This window comes from Anabrus simplex, chromosome 2 (genome assembly GCF_040414725.1).
Source record: "Anabrus simplex isolate iqAnaSimp1 chromosome 2, ASM4041472v1, whole genome shotgun sequence".
Lineage (NCBI taxonomy): Eukaryota > Metazoa > Arthropoda > Insecta > Orthoptera > Tettigoniidae > Anabrus > Anabrus simplex.
Window position 1 is genome coordinate 1,063,218,783 of NC_090266.1, and position 21,383 is coordinate 1,063,240,165.

General features: G+C 40.6%; 1 protein-coding gene across 2 annotated transcripts in view; it reads right to left on the reverse strand.

Annotated features, from left to right (window-relative positions):
* Window positions 1-19,928: 19,928 nt before the first annotated feature.
* Window positions 19,929-21,383, reverse strand: part of LOC136864694 (ATPase family gene 2 protein homolog B) — a 265,266-nt gene continuing 263,811 nt past the window's right edge. For both annotated transcript variants that reach the window (XM_067142014.2, XM_067142013.2), the window contains one exon: window positions 19,929-20,090. In XM_067142014.2, the coding sequence (XP_066998115.2) occupies window positions 19,935-20,090 (156 nt within the window). In that variant the 3' untranslated portion in view covers window positions 19,929-19,934. The remainder of the gene's footprint in view (window positions 20,091-21,383) is intronic.

Sequence of the window (21,383 nt, forward strand, 5' to 3'; positions counted from 1 at the left end):
AGCCACTTGACTGGCATCACAAAATACGTGCATACTACATGACGATTTGTCCTCACAACTACAAAATCTTCTAGGCACTTTAATTTCAGCAACAGAGGACAACACCTTCAACCACTTATTGAATTTGATTTGGGTGTCTTCACTTAACGGACTATCCCAACTTACTTTTTCTCTCCAACTTTCCTGTAGTAAAACCTTAGGTACAATGGAAACCGGACACGTAAAACCAAATGGGTCAAAAATACTTTGAGTCATTGACAAAACTGTCCTCCTTGTGAGAACATCAGAGTCATTCAACTTCACCATTTTACATGACAAAACATCAGCTACGGGGTCCCACAACAAACCCAAAACAGGTGTCACTTTAGGTACTTCATCCTCCAGTCAACCTGGTGTACTCCCACCCTCTTAGGTCAAATTTTCCTTGCAACAGTAGCTCCCTCGACTCATCCACAAATTGTTTTAGTTCTTCTGTGTTCACGGAAGTGACGCAGTTGTCCACATACAGAGTTTATCTGCGGTTTCACGGAAGCACGAATTGTTCTTTAAATGAAGATCCAATACCGCTCCAAGTAGAAACGGACTGCAGTTAACTCCAAAAACAACCCGTTTGTGGCGGTATATTTTAAGAGTTCCCCCAGCAAAATTCTCCCACCACAGGAATTTCAAAAAGTTTCGATCCCTTTCAGCGACTGCGATTTGAAGAAAGGGCTTCTTTATGTCTGAGTTCACGCCAATCCTGTTTAAACGAAACCGGTTCAAAATAGATGGAATTACTTCTAATAGATTAGGTCCCTTCTCCAGACAGTCGTTGAGTGAAAGTCCTCCTTTCGATTTACATGAAGCATCAAACACCGGCCTCACTGCTGTAGTCGATCCTTCCTTAAAAACTCCTCGGTGCGGTAAAAAGTACCCAGCATCCTGAGAGCTTTCTTGGCCAACTTCTTCCATTATCCCTTCATCTTGCCAGTCATGGAGCACCTGCTGGTACTTCTCAAAATTTTCTTCCTTGATTAAGCGGTGTGTTGCAGAAACCAGTCTTTTTAACGCAACATCCTTGTTGTCTGACAATAGCTGCTGATCTTCTATCCATGGAAGCGCGACTTCATATCGTCCTTCCTCATCTATCTTAACATTTTCTTGGAAATGTTTCAGTGTTGCCATTTCAATCTCCTTCTTCGACAACGTCTCGGTCGGATCACAAATCCCTATGCTTTCCAAGTCCTATAGTTCACCTAAAGAAGCCGTTCTCACAAACAGAGAGTTCACCATAGACACTGTGTTAGAGTTCTCAATTGTCTTCCAGAGCTGTCCCATCACTGTCCAACCAAATGTGGTCCTAACAGCAACCAAACCAGACCTCAAGTTGATTGTTTCCCCGGTCAATAAACTTCCCAAGATGTCTGCACCAATGAGTAACTCAGTCTCCGATTGCTCTGGAGCATAATCAGAGAGCCAAATTTTCTTTTTTCTGATCTCAAGATCCAAGGACCCCCTTTTAAACGTGGGATTGTACCACAAATTACCTTTTGTCCCAGCACCTTAATGTTTTGAGAAATTGAATGACGTAGGTTGACAATAGCTATCTCATACAGGTTATGATCGTTTGCACCGATTGAAGCACCCTCAAAAAGCTTGTGTTCAATTTTTTCAGTCTTTGATGGAATATACCCCATTTCCACGGCAGTTTTCTCCAATAGATAGGACCTCTGCGAGCCCATATCCAGCAATGCCCGTACAGTTCTTTCTTTCCCTTGATGATTTAACCTAACTACAAGAGTTTGTAACAGTACTTCCGAAACATCACTGGTTTGGGTGTTAAGGGTTACAGTTGGGCCACCTGACAACTTTGAACCCCATTCTTGGTTCTTCTCATCACCCTTATAACCCCCTTTATTTACATCTAATTTGGGACACATAATAGACTCATGTTTATTACTGCACACGAGACATTTTAGTTTCGTAATGCAATTAGCAGCCCTATATCCCACCTTCAGACATGACAAACAAGGTTTATTCTCTGACAACCTTTTATGTTTATCCCTTAAGTTCAATTCTTGAGCCAGGTGACACCCTTTGCTGTCATGCGATTTATTACAGAAGACACACTCCAAACTGTTTTCTTTTCCAGCGAAAAGTACACTAGCAGTAGCTTAACTTTGCTCCTCCCGCTCCCGTTCTTTAATCTTAGCACTCCTCGATTTATTAGATAGTCCAAAACCAGCTTGAGCGAATGCAATTCTCTCTTCACTCTCTACTTCACCCTTCAGAAAACCAAGTAACGCGGTCAGTTTGTCAGCATGTCCATTATCCTGATCCGTTTTAGTCGTTGATGAACTCCTCATCCAGACATGTAATACTTCCTCAGGCAAGCAAGATTCTACTAACGGAAAGAGCATCGAGCCGTACTTATCTCGAGTAACGCCTATTGATTCTACAGCTCTCAGCTGTGCTTCTAACTTGTCGTATAAGCTAGCAAGCATAGGCTTCTCCCTTGTCTGAGAAACATTTTTACTACAAGACTTATGAGCTACCTGACATAGAATTCTGTCAATAAATCATCTCTTCCAAACATACCCTTAAGGGATTCTACAGCCTTAGAATAATTTTCAGCAGTGGGAGGAAACTGGTAACTAAATCTTTAGCTCGGCTATCAACCTTCGTGGACTGGATTAGGTATTGAAATTTATCTTCGTCCTCAATTTCAGAGTCCTCATGGATGCGCCGAAATTGTCTCCAAAATTCCAACCAATTCCTAACCTCCCCATCGAATTTCACGAGTTCTATCTTTGGTAATTTCATTTGCCTTTTGTTTTTACTCTCAGCTGATACAGTTGATCTACCTGACACTACTTCCAACACATTGGCATTATTAGCTTGTAACCACAGGGCATACTTTTGTCTTGCATCATCTAATTTGTCTCTAAAACTGTCTATAGATTCGTACTCACGGTCATACTCGTCGTCTCCTTGTCTTTCCAGCAACAAATCTAACACTTTTTCGTCCAACGGTGCCAGTTCCTTTCCTAACCTTTCCAATTTATTTATCAAGGATTGCAACGTGTCTTCATGAATGCCGTCTTGTATTTCTTGACTTAAATTTTGCAAGAGCAAATTGTACGTTTTGGTAAAAGTCGCTCTAACCGGCCTCCGAGCTTTCGTTAACTTCTCCATTTCAACACAATCTACAAGTTGTGTAAATTAATACGTATCCTGGCAGAGTCGCCACAATTTGTTAGGGACCTATGCCTACCCGGTATAGGTATAACCAGTTGATCACATAATAAACACTCACAACTGCTATAAAATAAACACTATATTACGAAAATACAATTTCACACATTACAGTCCGTCCGCCATACTTGTTTTTTTTTTTTTTTCCAAAGATCACCATAACAACAGCCAAACACTCGTAGTGTAAACATGACAAATCGCTCCTCCCAATTACCTTAATTCCACTCTAAATTCACTAATCATTGCAAATTCTCGACACTCTCATGCCACCAACTAATTATTCACATATACTTTACCCTCCAAATCAATTCCAACTTACCTTAATTACACTCAAATCACTAAACATTTCAATAAACATAATCACAATCTAACTCCACACTTTCCAACCTCCTACCGGTTAGTGTGATTAGTTTCTACCCCCGGAGGCCCGGGTTCGATTCCCGGCTCTGCGACGAAATTTGAAAAGTGGTACGAGGACTGGAACGGGCTCCACACAGCCTCGGAAGGTCAACTGAGTAGAGGGGGTTCGATTCCCACCTCAGCTATCCTCAAAGTGGTTTTCCGTGGTTTCCCACTCCTCCTCCAGGCAAATGCCGGGATGGTACCTAGCTTAAGGCCACGGCCGCTTCCCTCCCTCTCCCTTGTCCATCCTTTTCAATCTTTCCATCTCCTCGCAAGGCCCCTGTTCAGCATAGCAGGTGAGGCAGCCTGGGCACGCACTGGTCCTCCTCCTCAGTTGTATCCCTGACCCAAAGTCTCACGCTCCAGGACACTGCCCTAGAGGGAAAAACCAATCCTGAATGGTAAACGGATTAAGAAATAAAAGAAAGCGGAGTTTGAATTAAGACATTAAATCAATTAAAAATTATAATAACAATTTCATGTGACTATTTCCAGCCTGGTGCAGCCCTTGTAAGACACACCCTCCGACGAGGGCGGGCGTCGTCTGCCGTGTACGGGAAACTGCATGTTAGTGTTGTGTGTGTGAGTTGCAAGAATACTGGGGATATAACAAACAGCCTGTTCCTTTAGCCAAGGACATTAACCAGTTACGATGAAAGTCCCATTATCCGGCCGAGAATCGAACCCGGGTCCCCGCGGACCTAAGGGAAAGACCCTGATCACTCAACCCTAGAGCCGGATACAAAATCAATTGAATAATGTTCGGATTAAGCACGTTGATTTTTAAAGGTATTTCTTCTTTTTTTTTTTAAATTGTCTGATTTGTATTCAACAATAACAATAGATACGAGAGTGAAATAAGAAGGGCGCCCCGCCACCAGTGTGAATAGTGTGAAGAAGCTTATTTGTTCGTTGGCCCTTCATCAATAACAGATGAAAATTCCTTTCTAAGTAGTAAAGGTCAGCGAATTTTAATTCCAATTACGACTTCCTATTTGTGGGAAGCTGGGTTCTGGCGGTCGCTATGTTCCGCTGACTAATGATATCGCATGAAAATCAATGTAGAGATGAAGATGAGAATGACAATGCTCCGTCTGATTTTGAGATAATGCTCAGCTATGTTTAGTTGAATTTGTTCAAATGCGCAATTGTTCAGTGCACCTTCTGCACTTTCTGTAGTGTTAAATACGTATTTCAATTATTTTATGACTTACCTAATAGCACTAGCAAAGTGTATATTAACTTATATGAAAAGAATTGGGAACCACTGCCTTAAAGTACATAGGGAATCTCCATTCTACTGCCTTATATGTACAGTTTTACTGAGTTTAATTCCTTTTACCTGGGTCACAATTGAGGAAGATGATCAGTCTCCTGTCCGGGCAGCCTGATCCACTAAGTGAAACATAAGTTTTTAGAAACGAAATGGTGTTCAAGCGGGAAATGGCGGAAAATCAATTCGAGAGTGGCCGGCAGTCTATGGATAGTTGTGAGCTCCGCCAACGATTTGATATACTAAGCTAGTCTGGTAAGCTTTTCATAATAATAATAATAATAATCATAATAATAATAATAATAATAATAATAATAATAATAATAATAATAATAATAATAATAATGGCCCAATTAATTATTTAAATTAATGTCACTTCATGTTAAATGATCGTAGAGAGTCAAGTATTATTGTAATGTTGAATACGCCAAGTCTATTACACATGAAGATTGTACAGTGTTCAGTCACAGGATATCGTTAAACGATAGAGTGCTGTGCCAACGAAAATCACTGTCTTATAACAAGAGAATTTTATCTGTTCACTTGTACTATATTGCTGCAAGTTAAAGTACTATTTTCAATGAAGAAAATAACTAATTCCATAACACTGTTCCACGTAGAAAATATTTATGTCTTAAAGACGTGAAGAGTTTAACGGAGAACTTCTTATCAGGTCCAACTGACCAGCATAGAATAGCAGCGGATCGGAGACTGGATAATTCTGTGCTACTACCACTAAAAATGTTTTCATTCCTCCCCTGAAAGGGGAGGAGGGCCTCTTAGACGGTGACGCCGTCTCTCAGGCCGAGAGAATTGTTACGGTGAAGATGATGCTCGAAGAAGGTGAGGGGCTTGGTGGCCGTAGCCTGTACTAGGAACTGCCCCGGCATTCGCCTTAGTGCAAAATAATGGAAAACCACGGAAAACCATTCTCAGGACAGCCGACGGTTGGGTCCAGCCGTTGGCGTAGCCAGGATTTCAGTGTCTGAACTCCTTGGACACCCCCCTCCCCTGTAGTTATTCTAAACTTAGGCCGTCATAGTGCAGAGCTTCTTTCGTCAATAGGAGTACGGTGGTTATTTTTGAAAGAAACCATAGACATGGTGTTGTTGCCATTACAACACCCTTTAAAGGACCACCGACCAAGCCGGGATGTGAACCTGCGAACTCGGACTCAGAAGGACAGTGACTCAACCAACTGAGCCACATCTGGATACGCCCTTGTCTTCATCTGTTAATCCCATCACAACATAATTGCAGCATTTCATATATTCCCAATACAAGTGAATTGAATGCAAGAATAAACAGTTTGAGTAAAGATGCAATATTCTGGTTTAGAATAAATACGGTAATTTTATTGTAATAATGGTAATGTGATAAGCTATAAAGAAATGACATTTTATACAAGTACTGCGGCGAAGAAATATATACAAATACACACACACACAACATACACAGAATGCAAGGGATATGGGTACAGATATTGTGTTAGGTGGTAAAGAAAAATACATGTCACAACATATGCTAGGTAGAGTTTACCTTGTCCTATTAGTTTCCCTCGCAAGCCTGGGATACAGAAGATAGCAGTAACTTATAGTTACAGTTTTGCGACGCTAATATACGTATGCATTTTTTTTATTAACGTGCCAGAAACCAACGACATGGAGCTGTTGCCATTACAACACCCTTTTAAGAGACACCGGCCCAAGCCGGGATTTGAACCTGCGAACTCAGACTCAAAAGGACAGCGACTCAACCAACTGAGCCATATAAAAAGGAGGCGTTTGTACTTATTGTTATAAATAGATGCAGTTAGTATTTTTACAAAGATTTTATGAGGAGCATTTATTAAGACGTACATTATCCAACTGTCCTAAATGCACCACACCGAACGGAAGAACTAGCTGGAAGCTAAAGTGCCTTGCAGGGATGTCACTTCCTTCTCTGTTTACTTTTCCACACCAGCAACAGCCCCGAAGGGCCATCGCCTACCAAGCGACCACTGCTCAGCCCGAAGACTTGCACATTACGAGGTGCCGTATGGTCAGTACGACTAATCCTCTCGGCCGTTATTCCTGGCTTTCTAGACCGGGGCTACCATCTCAGCGCAGGCTGAGTGTACCTCGAACCAGCCCTCAGATCCGGATAAAAATCCCTGACCTGGCCCGAAATTGGACCCGAGGCCTCCGGTAAGAGTCAGGCACGCTACCCCTACACCGCGGGGTCGGCTGTTTACTTTTAGGTCTCCTTATTTTGGAATTTGATTAAGGCATCTTGTATTCGATTCCCGGCACTGACAGAGTTAAGATGGGCATAGGAGGGGGAAGATTCAGCCTTATTTGTGGGTGCAATAGAGTTGGCCTTGAGACTCCCGTATTCGAAGAATGGTTGTATTCCCAAAATACACCACCATAAATGATGTGGTTAGGACTCTTAAGTACTAAAGGAAGGTAAGCGACGGGATCTACGGTTTTAAGTGGAATTTAAATCAACAGGACGTAACTTCCCATTTAAAAAATGCGTGCATCGACCACGATTCAAGAACTGGAAGTAGTACCAAAGTGGTCCCTTGTTTTAAGAAGACAAATTAAATGAAGATTTTACTTCCTCACAAACGAAGAACGATAATAATTTTACGAACAGATTCAATATTGCAGCCGGGTTATGTTAAGAGTACAGGAGCTAGGATTTCGATTGTTGGATATAATTACATGGTAACAATCAAAACCATCAACATCTGCTGAAGATCCATCACCGCACTCGGAGGACCTGTCTTCCTATCCTATCCTCTCCCAAGGAAAAGTCGTATCCACGCTACTGGCCTGGACGTGTACCCCACCCACTGAAATTATTTTCTAGGTACGACACTGCATCCACTCACTATTAAAGGTACACGGTAAGACGGAAGAATGGTTGGATTCTCAAAATACGCCACCATAAATGACACGGTTAGGGCTCTAATGTCCTAAAGAAAGATATGCGACAGGATCTATGGTTTTAAGTAGAATTCGAATCAATAGAACGCGACTTCCCATTTTAAAAATTTGACGTGCATCGACTGCGATTCAAGCCTCGGCTGTCTTGATGAGAAGACAGAATGATTGGAAATGAGCTACCACGCCCGCCAATTACAAAATAGTTACCCGCACTTTTGATGGTGCTATTTCAGGTTCCAATCAGTCCCCGGGCATTTGACAAAACAGACAGCCCTACCTATTGAACTTAGGCACGCATCCGCGATAATGTCTTGCTACTACATGCTAGTGCTGCTGTTAAAATAAAAAACTTTTTCATAACCTACCGAGGATGTACATAGTTTTGGCTTCTTTATGACAAAACGGTTCATCTTCAAAACAGTCACTTACATGGCACAAAATGAAGAACTAACGTGCAGCTCACAATCCTGTCACAGTCTTCCCAACACTGCAACTTAAATACAGCACGTCTCTCAACCATCGTACAACCCAACAACCACGACGTGCCAGAGTGCCTGGGGCATTGTTGTTTCCTGGAACCGATGTACTAAAGCTGACACGATGTTGTAAGCTTGCAACTGTTTCTGGCCGTGGCCCCCGTTATCTCGGTGGTCATGTTCCAGCCCCCATCTCTTGACATGTTTCAACACACGGTTATATTCCCAATACTGAGGCCTCTACAGGGAAATATCCCCGCGCATCACAATCCTAAGTGTTTTCATTTCATTCAAGCTCCGTCAAGCAGTACAGACATGGAGAATTATGTATGGCCCTACTGAGCCTTGATAGTAGATTCTTTGTCGCTACGTTAATTTAACATTTCGGCTTAAGTTCTTAATTTGTTCGTTCCGTACGCAAAACAACGGATGATCCTCTCTCTAGTTTCAGGAAACCCTTTGGGGGGAAGGGGAGCTCTCACCTCCCTGGCTACGCCAGTAGGTCCAGCCCTGTCCTGTCTTCCGAATGCAGAGGCGTAGAGCCACGGTAGAGTCGTTGCCACCCCTCCTCTGCTCGGCTGGCCGGTCAGAGTTCAGAACTGTTGGATCATGGACAAGCCGTAACCACTTATGGACTGAGAACCATTCTGCACCTACCGACACAATGTCCGTGATTTGGAGCCAGCTTATATAGCTGGGAAATGCAGCCAGTGAGATACGTCACTCCGATTGCATCAGTTTCTTTCTATCTTAATAACTTCTATAATAATATTCTTATTGTCATCAAACTTGGAGGTCTTATGGACTCTATAGAGGCCCTTACGTTGTCGTTGTCTACTTCCTCGAATTCCAAATATTAGTGGAGAAATAAAACAGGAGAGAATATCAGCTGACTCCAGGTGATGTGTTCCAACCTTGGCCGGAAGCGGCGAGGCCTACGTCATAAGATCCATGTCGACCTGAGTAAAGAGCTGACGTGTAGTCACACGCCGAAATACTTTATAACTTTTAACATTATAATTGCTATATCGGCATTTCGGGCACAACATAAATGATATGAGTAAAGAAATGGAATCGCAGAATAAGATTTTTTCAGATCATGTTATACTGTACAGAGCAGAGTTGCTCATGGTGAGCATTCCACCCCGCGGGCGTCCAGCACTGTAAGTGGGCAGGCTGGCAGGCGATGAGCGCAGTGTATGGTATTCAACCAGTGACGTTGTGGCTACGTCACAGGTCGTGAAGCTTGGGTTAAGTTCTCCAGTCACTCTCGACCACTCCTGCGATACCTGAGTTTGAAATGGAGGCAGGAAATCATAAAAGGAGGACAGAAATCCACGACATTTTAAATTTACGTTGTAAGAAATTATTTATGTTCATTGCAGTTTATGCATTTTGAACGGATACAATCAAGAGTTAGGCCTACAACCTCAAATATTTTTGTTGTGATGATGATGCTTGTTGTTTAAAGGGGCCTAACATCGAGGTCATCGGCCCGAAATATTTTTATAATGTACGTAATGAATTATAATTTTCACTATTACATTTTACAAGGTGCTTTAGAAACAATTGTAATATAATAGAGTTACGGTGGATAAGTTGTGACTTTCGTAGTTTGGGTTTAAATTATCTGATAAACTCACCAAAAATCCAATCATGTTTTCTGGGGAAAAAATCAATCAGGTTATTTATCTGAAGGCATACTCTACATCTTTATCTGGTAGATATATTTATATTGTTGTTGTCGTTGTACTTTAATCTTGGATTGTAAATATCTATGTCCTCGCACGTGATGAAACTCCCTCTCGCCATTTAGAGGCTAGCTGTTATCACCAGATGCCTGTTAAATTTTAAATACTATTTTCAGAAAGTCAGTGAAGAGGGAAGGCACACAACATTACAAGACAGTGCAAAATCATTGTTGCATTATGCAATTGTACTTTTTACATACTGAATAACATTAATTTTACTTTTTTTAATGAAACTACTGCCATTCCCATTCAAGGAATTGTAAATCGTAGCTTGTGGATGCGCTTAAACCCTGTACCATTGTAGACTGTAACACAAAATTTATAACATGTCAGTTTTCTTTGAATGAATAAATATAAGAAAATAAAACTGACTGTTTATATCGAGGGCAGTATAAATCAAACCGGAATATCTTGAAAAGGTCAGCTTTTGTTGTTGCGATTATAGAGCTTTATTTTAAATGATGTATCCCAATCAGCACTTCACTGAGTAGTGGAAAAGAGCTTCATAATCACAATCGAACGTCAATGTTCCCTCGCTTTCCCATAAAGTGTATTCGCTCTCTCGCTTCACTGTGACGTATGCCTGGTACGTAAGCTGCGCGCATTTACGTCAGGCCAGCCCAGCCGCACTGGGCTAGCCTCAACAGGCGCCCAGCTGAGCACCTCTGATTTAGAATAATAAAATAAGATAGTGATGGGTGCAAAAAGACCTCAACAATGTTATGAGATGGACAGCAGATGTTGGTTAAGTGGGGTGAAAAGTCAGGCTGTAAGTTTCACCAAGAGGAAAAAGTCTTTTCAGTTTTTATAACCCGCTGTTGGTCGACGTGTGAGCGCAGCACTCACTCCCAAATTTATTTGCACCTCCTTCGTTAACAAATCACATTCGCACTTGGGGCGTCCCTTTATCTTCCTAAAATGATGTAAGGCGTGAGATAAACACAGCAATTATGTGCAGCATGGGCTTCAGTTGGAGCTACAACACCGTAGTTACTACAGCGGTGTAAGAATGAACCCCGCGCTCACATGTCGACCAGCGGCGTGACTGAAGTTTTCATTCACATTATTTTATTTAATGATTTATTTTACATTTTGATGTGAAAAATAAATTTCAACCATGGATAGAGATGATGTTAACAGGGAGTTGTTGGAGGAGAGTGACAAGGTGAACTTCGAGTTACCTGCAGAATTAGAGGTACCGGTATATGAAAACCAAACCAAACCAAACCAAACCAAACCAAACCAAACCCCATGGCCTACCAAGCGATCGCTACCCAAAACGAAGGCCTGCAGATTAGAGGTGCCGTGTAGTCGGCATGACGAATCCTCTCGGCCGTTATTCTTGGCTTCCTAGACCGGAAAGTATATGAAGATTCTGATATTGATGAGCCATATAATAGTGCTCAGGACAGTACCGTAATAGTGAGATTTCGGGAGACGACATTCTTCCTACCGAATACGATCCTGATGCTTTCATTATTGGAAATATTCCCAGTTCTCAGTACTTAGGGATAGATAACATTACCTTATGGAATAAGATGGATGAGATGAAATTGTTATATAGGGTCTACTGGTGTCAGAGTGTTCTACAGATAACCCTTTTGCATCTTTTTCACAATGCTTGACCCTGGTGGCATTAATGCCTAGGTTAGGCACACCACCGCAGAACAAATGACCCGAAGGGAATTCCTGAAATGTTGACAATGGAGCTTATCAAGCCCCATAGGATTGCAAGGCCTTCTGCACATGGCATTCATGCAGATTTATGGATCACCATAGAGAAGTGCCTTCGACTTGAACAAATAAGGCCTCAGCAGCCAGTTCAAACCAGAGACATAGTGAAATGTCCATTATGCCCTCCAGTAAACTACATCATCATCATCATCATCATCATCTGCAGTTTCCAGCTGTTGGCCGGGTCTGCTTGGAACATAAGCCTCTCCATCTTCTCTTGTCTTCCCACCACTTCTCCCTAGTCACTCTCGCCCAGTCCTCTCCTCTTCTCTGTACACACTCTTCCACTCCTTTTATCCACCTGTCTCTTGGTCTTCCTCTTGACCGTTTATCTGTTATCTCCATTTTGTGCATCCTCCTCGGTATCCTTTCCTCTGTCATTCTCTTCATGTGTCCATACCATCTAAGTATAGATGCCTCTATCCTATTCTGTAGAGGCTCTTCTTTTACTATATCTCGAACTTTCTCATTTCTCATCTTATCCCATCTTGTCGCTCCTATCCTGCTTCTCAGAAATTTCATTTCACTTGCCTGTATTCTATTCATGGCTCTCTGCCTTATTACCCAAGTCTCAACTGCATACGTTAGAATAGGTATATAGTACATCCTGTATATCACCCTTTTGCTTCTCTGAGGGACATCCTTGCTTCAAACCAGGCTTCTGACACTTTTCAGGAATGCTCCTGCTTGTCTTCCACGCTCGATTATTTCCTTATCATTGGAGGTTCAAAACCAATTAGTTAGTTAGTAATGTTTAATTTTACCTGGCAAGATTAAGTACTTGAAACTCTCTACCTTCCTAAGCTGTTCCCCTCCAAGCATTATCCCTCTCGTAGGTCTCTCCTTCTTTCTAGTTGTGATCACTATCTCACTCTTTTGGGCATTAAATTTCATTCCATATTGTTCCACCTCATCCACTCAAGCATCTAACTGTTCCTGGATATCCTCTTCCTTTTCTCCCCAGACTAACAGATCATCTGCAAACATCACTTTCATTTTTCCTTCAATAATTTTCCTTGCCACTTTTGTCATTATCTCGTTCATTGTTACTATGAAGAGCACTTCCTTGTTTTAATTCACCCTTTTGCTCAAACCAGCCTGTTCTCTCCTCCTATTTTCACACAACTGACACTCCCATTGTACATCTCCTTCACTCTTTCTACGGTCTGTTCCTCGACACCTTTTCTCTGTAAGGCTTCCCATACCTTGTTTCTACACACACGGTCATAAGCTTTCTCAAAGTCCATGAAGGCCATCACAAGATCCTTTCCCCATTCATAATGACGCTCTTGTAGTTGCCTCACTGCGAATATAAAGTCTACTGTGGACCTCCTGATCTGAAACCATACTGCTCTTCTCTTAACTTTTCTTCCACCCTCTGATTCCATTCTCCAGAATCTTCTCAAACACCTTTGTACAGTGGCATATCAATGTGACTCCCCTATAGTTCTTAAACTCTTTTCTATTCCTCTTCTTGAAAATGGGTATGATTACCCCCCTTCTTCCAATCTTCAGGGGTCTTCCTTTCCTTCCATACTACTTTCAACACACGATAAAGCCACTGTTTCCTTACCTCACCTGCTGCCTTCACCATCTCAGTTTTCACTTCATCTAACCCTGGGGTTTTCCTTTCATCTTGTCCAGTGCTAGCTCCACGTCTGCCCATGTTCTTCTTCCATATTTCTTACTTCCTCCCTGCTTCTACTTTTCTCCTCAGTGCATCCTTCTTGGTTTAGTAAATCTTCAAAATATTCCTTCCACATTCCTTTGAGTTTCTCCATTTCCTGCACTTCTTTTCCATTTTTGTATATTATTATAACATCTTCCCTCTAGCCTTTCTTCTAACTCTTGACCATTGCATACAGTACATTTTTATTTCCTTTACTATCCTCTTCCACCATGTTTGTCCACTTTTCCATCCATTTTTTCTTCTCCTCTGTTACAACCATTTTAGCTTCTTCCTTTTTCACCTTATATTCTTGTCTTGCCTCCCTTGAAACCACACTCTGAAGGCTTTATTCTTCTCCCTACCTGCCGCTTTGACTCTGTTGTTCCACCATGGAGTTTCCTTGCATCTTTTCCTGGCACTAGTTCTCCCTCAAACTTCCTCTGCCATTTTTACTAGTGTCCCCTTGAACCTTTGCCATTCCTCCTCTCCTGTTTTTGTATCATCTGTTGGTACGTTCAATCTTATTTCTTCCTGGTATTCTTCCTTGGTTTCCTTTTCCTTCAGTTTCCATATTTTGATACATCTTTCTTACTTTTCTGTTTCCTTCCTTTCCGTCTCAGTTTCATTACCAGTAGTCTGTGGTCACTATCTAGGGCCTCTGATGGTATTACCCTGACATCTATAACATTCCTCTTCATTTCCCAGTCGTAGATCATGTAATCTACAATGGATTTCCTAGACCAGTCACTGCTATACCACGTTATCTTATGGCTTTCTCTCTTTTTGAACCAAGAGATCCCAACCATCATCCCATTTCTTTTGCACAAATCCAGTAGTCTTTCTCCTTCCTTATTCCTATTTCCCCATCCTTCCGCTCCAAGCACGTACTCATAACCCTTCCTTTCCATGCCTACATGGGCATTCAAGTTCCCCATTAACACGTTATTTTTGTCCATTCAATTGTCTCTCCAATTCTTCCTCAAAGTCATCTTTATCTTGTTGCGTGCATCCTGCTTGTGGAGCATACACCTGTACAATTTCCCAGGTTTTTCCTTTGACTGTTATTTTGACTTTTATCAACTTGTCACTTATACCTTTTACTTCCTCTTTAAATCCATTTCTTACTACCACTCCTACTCCATTTTGCTTTGCCTCATAATTTCCTATCCAGTACAACCAAAAACCATTCCGCAGTTCTCTCCTACCCTCCCCACTCCACTTAGTCTCTGCCAGCCCTAGTACATCCAGTTTTCTTCTTTTCATCATGTCTACAACCTCTTCTACTTTTCCGGTCAATGTTTGTATATTCAGTGTGCCAATTCGTAATCCTGTTCATCACCAGGGTCGTCGTCTGTTACATCCATCCGGCTTATCGTTCCTTGTTTCCTTGCAGGCGAGTTAATATCCATCACCGGCTTGCTAGGCCTGTCGTGACTTCACCAGAGCCCCGTTAGCCGCCATCTTTTTTCAGGATTCCTGTAGGGCCTTCACAGCTACCGTAGTAGTCTCAGGGCCCACACAGTCCCCATTGTACTTCACCCCCACAGGCTATTCCCTACTTGATGACGCTGCCCATCTCCCATGACATGGACGAGGGGTTGGACTTGTGGGAGACTAAACTACCTGAAGGTGTGAAAAATGTTAGGTGCGAATCTGCGACAACACTGTACCGTTTTCTCATTTCTGCCAATAAAAAGATTGATAATTACTTGAACAATTCTACTAGCTATTGTATATCACGTGTAAGCGTAGTATGGCACTGTTCACAGCGCTAAGGTGTTTCTCTAGAGTGAGTAACCACGTGCTTTCGTAGGCCTTGTCACTGCTTAAACGTACTACTAACTTGCACTGTTTACAAAGGTATGGCCTTTGTCCATGGTGGTTCCGGTCCTATTTCGGCTGTTTTGTAGCCTGCCCAATGTAGAGACAGGGTAGGAAATGTGTGTCAGAATGACAGTTCATATCAGCAAATGAATTATTTTGAATTTTCTTATTTACCGTACGTAATTGTTTCGAGATAACTGATGTATTTCCTTGTATGTACAAAGAAATCCTTGTATTCCATGATATGATATAAAGTTAAAATTAAATTTGTATCTCCCTATATTATCCACAACCAGTTAGCCTAAAACTAAATCAAACTATAAAACAAAACCACAGTGAAAAATTTAATAAATCAGGGGTGAGCACTGAACTCACATAATGACCGACGGTGTGACTCCATTCTGCATTGACCAACGGCAGGTTAATTACTGTATTGATGGGGCGAATGTACCTCATGGGGATCAGTGTAAGTAATTACATAAACTAGATTGTAAATAAAGGTTACAGATCCCTTCAAATGGTTATGAGGGTATATAGCAGTTTGTAGTAAAGATGTACAAGAGAGGGCATATAAGTCACTGGTAAGACTCCAATTAGAGTATGGTTCCAGTATATATGGGACCCCTCAACAAGATTACTTGAAGGGCAAGAACTGGAAAAGATCCAAAGGAAAGCAGCACAATTTGTTCTGGATGATTTCTAATTTTAAAAAAATAATAATAAAATATTAGTTTATAGGAAGAAACCACACCCGGGCGACTGAAGTGGGACATTGATGATGATGACAATGATGATGATGATGATTATAGGAAGAGGAATTAAGAGATTGGAATAATTTACCAAGATATTTGATAAATTTCAAACTTCTTAGAAATCATTTAAGAAAAGCGTGCGTAAAGAAATCATAGGGAATCTGCCACGTGGGCAACAGCCCTAAATGCAGGTAAGTGGTGACTGATTGATTGAAAATAAAAAAATCAGAATATTGAATACTGAGTGATGGTGAAAAAAGGACTGGAGTACAGGGTGGGCACAAAATCCCATCACCCCCATAAATTTACAATATAGAATACAATGACAATGTTTTTCTTCTCTTTTAGATATAAACAATGGATAATAAAAGTGACAATACCACTGAAGAATGCCTTGTCACAAGCACTTGGGTTCATGAGAGAACAAGGACAAGAAAAAGGTTCTGGAGGTTCATCAAGAATATTGTTGCAGAGCAATGTTATGCTACGACTGATGAATTCAAAGCTGTGAGACATGCTTTCATACGGGTTACAAAAGCAATGCTGGGAAGAATGTCTCACAGAACATGGCGATGTATTATTTTGTGTTCAGAACACAAGTCCATTAGACATCAAAACATCTACAGTATGTATGTTTATAGTTATATTCACAGTTCACATTTTTCATACAGTGGAGGTGGGTGACGAGACTTTGTGCCCATCCTGCATAGGAATATTATATGGATAAAGGAAGAATGCTAAAACAAACAACAGAATTAAAATGAAAAAGAAAGAAAGAAAGGTTGAAGAAGACTGTGAAGGACTTGAACAGAGTGATGGATAGGGAGTTATCAAAAGATAAACGAGTAAATTGGAGATCGATTACTGTCTTATGGCAGAGGTGGCCAAACTTTTTTACTGTGTGATCTACTTCAGACAGTGAAATTCTTCATAGTGCATTTAGTAATACTGTAGTAATAAATAATTTTTATCAATAAGTATTAATTTCATTCAAAATACTCATTTCTGTTGCCCCCACTGCCGCTGCTGCTGCTCCTTCTTCTTCTTCTTCTTCTTCTCCTCCTCCTCCTCCTCCTCCTCCTTCTTCTTCTTCTTCTTCTTCTTCTTCTTCTTCTTCTTCTTCTTCTTCTTCTTCTTCTTCTTCTTCTTCTTCTTCTTCTTCTTCCATTCCTCTTTACTGAATCAGTCCACCTTGTTCTAAGTCTTCCTCATGCTCTCTTTCCCTAGAACTTAATCTCCATTATCTGTTTTGGTATTTACTCCTCAATCCTCTGTACATGTCCAAACCATCTTAGTTTATGCCTATCAATTCTCTCATTCAGGTTTTCTACTCTGACTTCCTTTCCAACATCTTTGCTTCTTACTCTGTCTTTCCTTGTCTTTCCTACCATACTTCTTAGGTATTTCATTTCACTGGCTCGAATTCTACTCTCCTCCCTAATGTTACTGCCCAGACCTCAGCTGCATAAGTCAATATAGGAGCATAATACATTTTGTACATTACCTCTTTATACTTCCTTGGTACTTCCTTATTCCAGACAAGGTTTCCTACACTCTGGTAGAATGCACTGCCCTGTTGCACCCTCTTGCTAATCTCCTTGTCCAGCTTTGTATTCAGCTTGAATTCACTTCCTAGGTATTTGAAACTGTCCACAACTTCAAGCCTTTGACCATCAATTTTCACAATGCTTTTCCCTCGTCTTTCTCCTCTTGATATCACCATGGTCTTGCTTTTCTCTGCTCTGACTCTCATATGTGTACTATCCACTTGCATATAAACAATTAAGGTAATATACCGGTATTTATGTTATTAATGAATTTTCATGAGCAGAAATATTATGCATATTCTTATTTATTTACTGACTAGCATTTCTCTTGTAATATTATTATCAATATATCATTAGATGAGCAAAATTTTAGTTCAGTTGAACATTTCTAATTATGAAAAGTAGAGGGAGTATAATTTAAGACTTTGTAGTGGAGTATCAAGGAAGAAAAGCGCAGGGAAGAGGTGACTGTGAGCACAGTGCCGCAATGGTGAGCAGATGTAACTGTCTCAAAGAACTGGTATGATTACACCTATAGAAACTAAACAAAAATGAACTCACTATCTATATATGTAATCAGGATAGATAGATAGATAGATAGATAGATAGATAGACAGATAAATAAATAAATAAATAAATAAATAAATAAATAAATAAATAAATAAATAAATAAATAAATAAATAAATAAATAAATAAATAAATAAATAAATAAATAAATAAATAAATAAATAAATAAATAAATAAATAAATAAATAAATAAATAAAGCAAACAAATGTACTAGTAAATGAAACTGAACTCGCCAGTATTTACAGAAGATACTGAAAGTGATCCTGAGTTGCAATACAAGCTTCACATCTTGTAATGAGATTTCAAAACACTCTTTGCAGTTCAGATTTTCCCATAGGTGAAAGTCACAGATGCTTAAATCAGATGAATGAGAGGGCCATAAGCCTTTACTGAAGATCTGACCATCATCGAACACTTCCTGCAACTATCGCATAGAGCTGCACACTGTATGGGCTGTCGCATCATCCTGCTGGAAATAGCCATACTACCTTTTTTCTTCTTCAGTCAGTTCAGCAAAAAATAGTTCGAGAATTTTGTGAATATAATGGTCGGAAGTAATCGTGACCTGAAAAAGATGTTCGACCGATAATTCGTTGGGCACCATACACCCATTTCACATGCTGCAACGGTCGTGACTGTAAAATGTGTGGGTTCTCTGTATCCAAGATCCTATTGCTCTGTGAACCGACATATCCATCCAAATGAAACCATGCTTCGTCACTCATAAAAAGAAAGTTTGAATCTACGATACTGCCATGACACTATTCATTAGCTAGTTGCAAAATCTTAATTCTTGCAATGAAGATATCGTAAATGTAATAATTTTGTTGCAATACATGCTGACAAATGGAGTTTCCTGAACTACTCTCTGAAGTGACTTATGTGGACTGACTAGCAGTCTTGCCTGTATATCTCCAGTGTGAGATCTGTTCTCCTTCACTGTTTTACCTTATAAGTTATGGAACTAGTACCACGCCACTTGTAAACGAGTTGTTTTGTTGCATATAAAGTTTTGATGGTACTGTTGAACTAGGAAACAGTCTACAGAATGTTCGAAGGCCGCAGTGTATTTAACCATCATGATAATAACCTTGTAACACACCTTAAAAGTCCAATAGTTACTAGCGATTTCAGCAACAGAGCTAACCATCTGCTGTGTCAGCTGTGAACACTTCTTATCATGCTAAGCTTGACACAAGCAATACGGTGCTCACTTGGGGATTCCTGTGGCCTATGATCAGAAGTGTGAAGTCTTAAATTAAACTCCCTGTATTTTATCACTAACCTTTTACTTTCAGTTCGAAGCATGGAACTGCATTTCTTCTGAAAGTTGACAGGAAGGTGGTTTGTGGCTGGTAGCACAAATTAAAGCATGACCTTCACATATTCATCGGTCAAACACATTCTATATTTTGACTTTATTATTTTCATCTGTGAGAAGTCTGCTTCGCAGAGGCAGGTAGAGGCAGAGTCAAACAAACAGTCGCAGATCTCAAAGAATGGTATTTTCTTTATGTAGAAGATGCTTCCTTTTGATTCATTTCAATTTTTTTCAGAAATAAACATTGCAATCTACCGAACAGGCAATCACAATCAACTGTCTGGTCACACCTACCTTAAGGGATACAACAATGAATCGTCAGACCCAGTAAAATGGATAGGATCCATACTGTCCCGAGCTGACTGTATTTAGATAAGAGGAAATGATAACGGTGATGAGTTCAGAAATAACAGTCATGCTTGAAACTTTTCTTTCAATGACATAATTTATTGAAACTTCCTATAACTATTGTTAAAATTTTCATACCAATCCAATAATTTCTTATTCATTGATGGAAGCAAACCATCCAATGCCTGAAGGAAATGCCTTTGGCATACATAAGCTACATCCATACCTTCTTCTGTTAAAGCATGAAGAGCAGCCTGAAAAAGAAAAGAATTAAAAAGGACATACATTTCACATTTGTATACTACAATGTCACTAACACTACACAATCACATTAAAATACAATATTATTAAGGATTATATCATTTCTCCATTAATATTAACAGTCTCTTCACCGGGCGAGTTGGCCGTGCGCGTAGAGGCGCGCGGCTGTGATCTTGCATCCGGGAGATAGTAGGTTCGAATTCCACTATTGGCAGCCCTGAAAATGGTTTTCCGTGGTTTCCCATTTTCACACCAGGCAAATGCTGGGGCTGTACCTTAATTAAGGCCACGGCCACTTCCTTCCAACTCCTAGGCCTTTCCTATCCCATCGTCGCCATAAGACTTATCTGTGTCGGTGCGACGTAAAGCCCGTAGCAAAAAAAAAAACAAAAAAAAAAACAGTCTCTTCTCCTTACAAAATGTATAAATCATGAGAAGCATAATATGAATGAAACTGATTACACCAGGAGTTATTTTGAACTACTTCTGCAGCTGAGAGCAGCACCCAACCTGGACCGAGGCCATGCCACTGCTGGCTCCTTCCTTCAGTTACAGCACAACAATGGCCAATTTTCACAGCACAACAATGGCCAATTTTTACACCGTGCAGTGGATCTAATCGGAGATTTTCTGTGCCCTAGTCCCTATTATTCTGTGAATTAACATAATCATGCAAATGAAACCATGGTTTATCTGAGAAAATTTTTCATTTTGAATCAAGAGTACTATTAGCAATTACTATTACAAAAATGTACATGAGGTGTAACATCACACAGGCCTGATCCACCAATTTCATTATACAGGCAACTGGTTCGATGGGCTTGCCACACCCAAAGGTACTTTAGAACTACTGCCAGCAGTTGATCAGGTTGCTTCTAACATGGAGCACAGACGACTCTTGCAACTGCCCCTAAACTGGGAACAGATGTTGCTTGATAGGTTGCACATTCACTTTACCCCACTTAAGGGAACTCATCCACCTGAAGTCGTTGGGCCCCTTCGGTGGCTGGGTTATTTACCGCTGCCCAACTCTCAGTGTTGAGATGCTGGCTGTATGGTCTACTCCATTATAGTAGTGCAATAACCAGCCACAGCATAGAGAACAGTAAAACAGTAGCGAAGACAAAAGGAAGGAAGGAAGGAAGGAAGGAAGATAGAAGTCAATAGAAGACCAATAGAAGTTGTGAACAGTTTCAGATACTTAGGATGTGTAATCACAGGAGGTGGGAAGATTACTGATGAGATTGAAAAGAGAATAAAACAAACAATTTTTTTTCCAGAGTGTA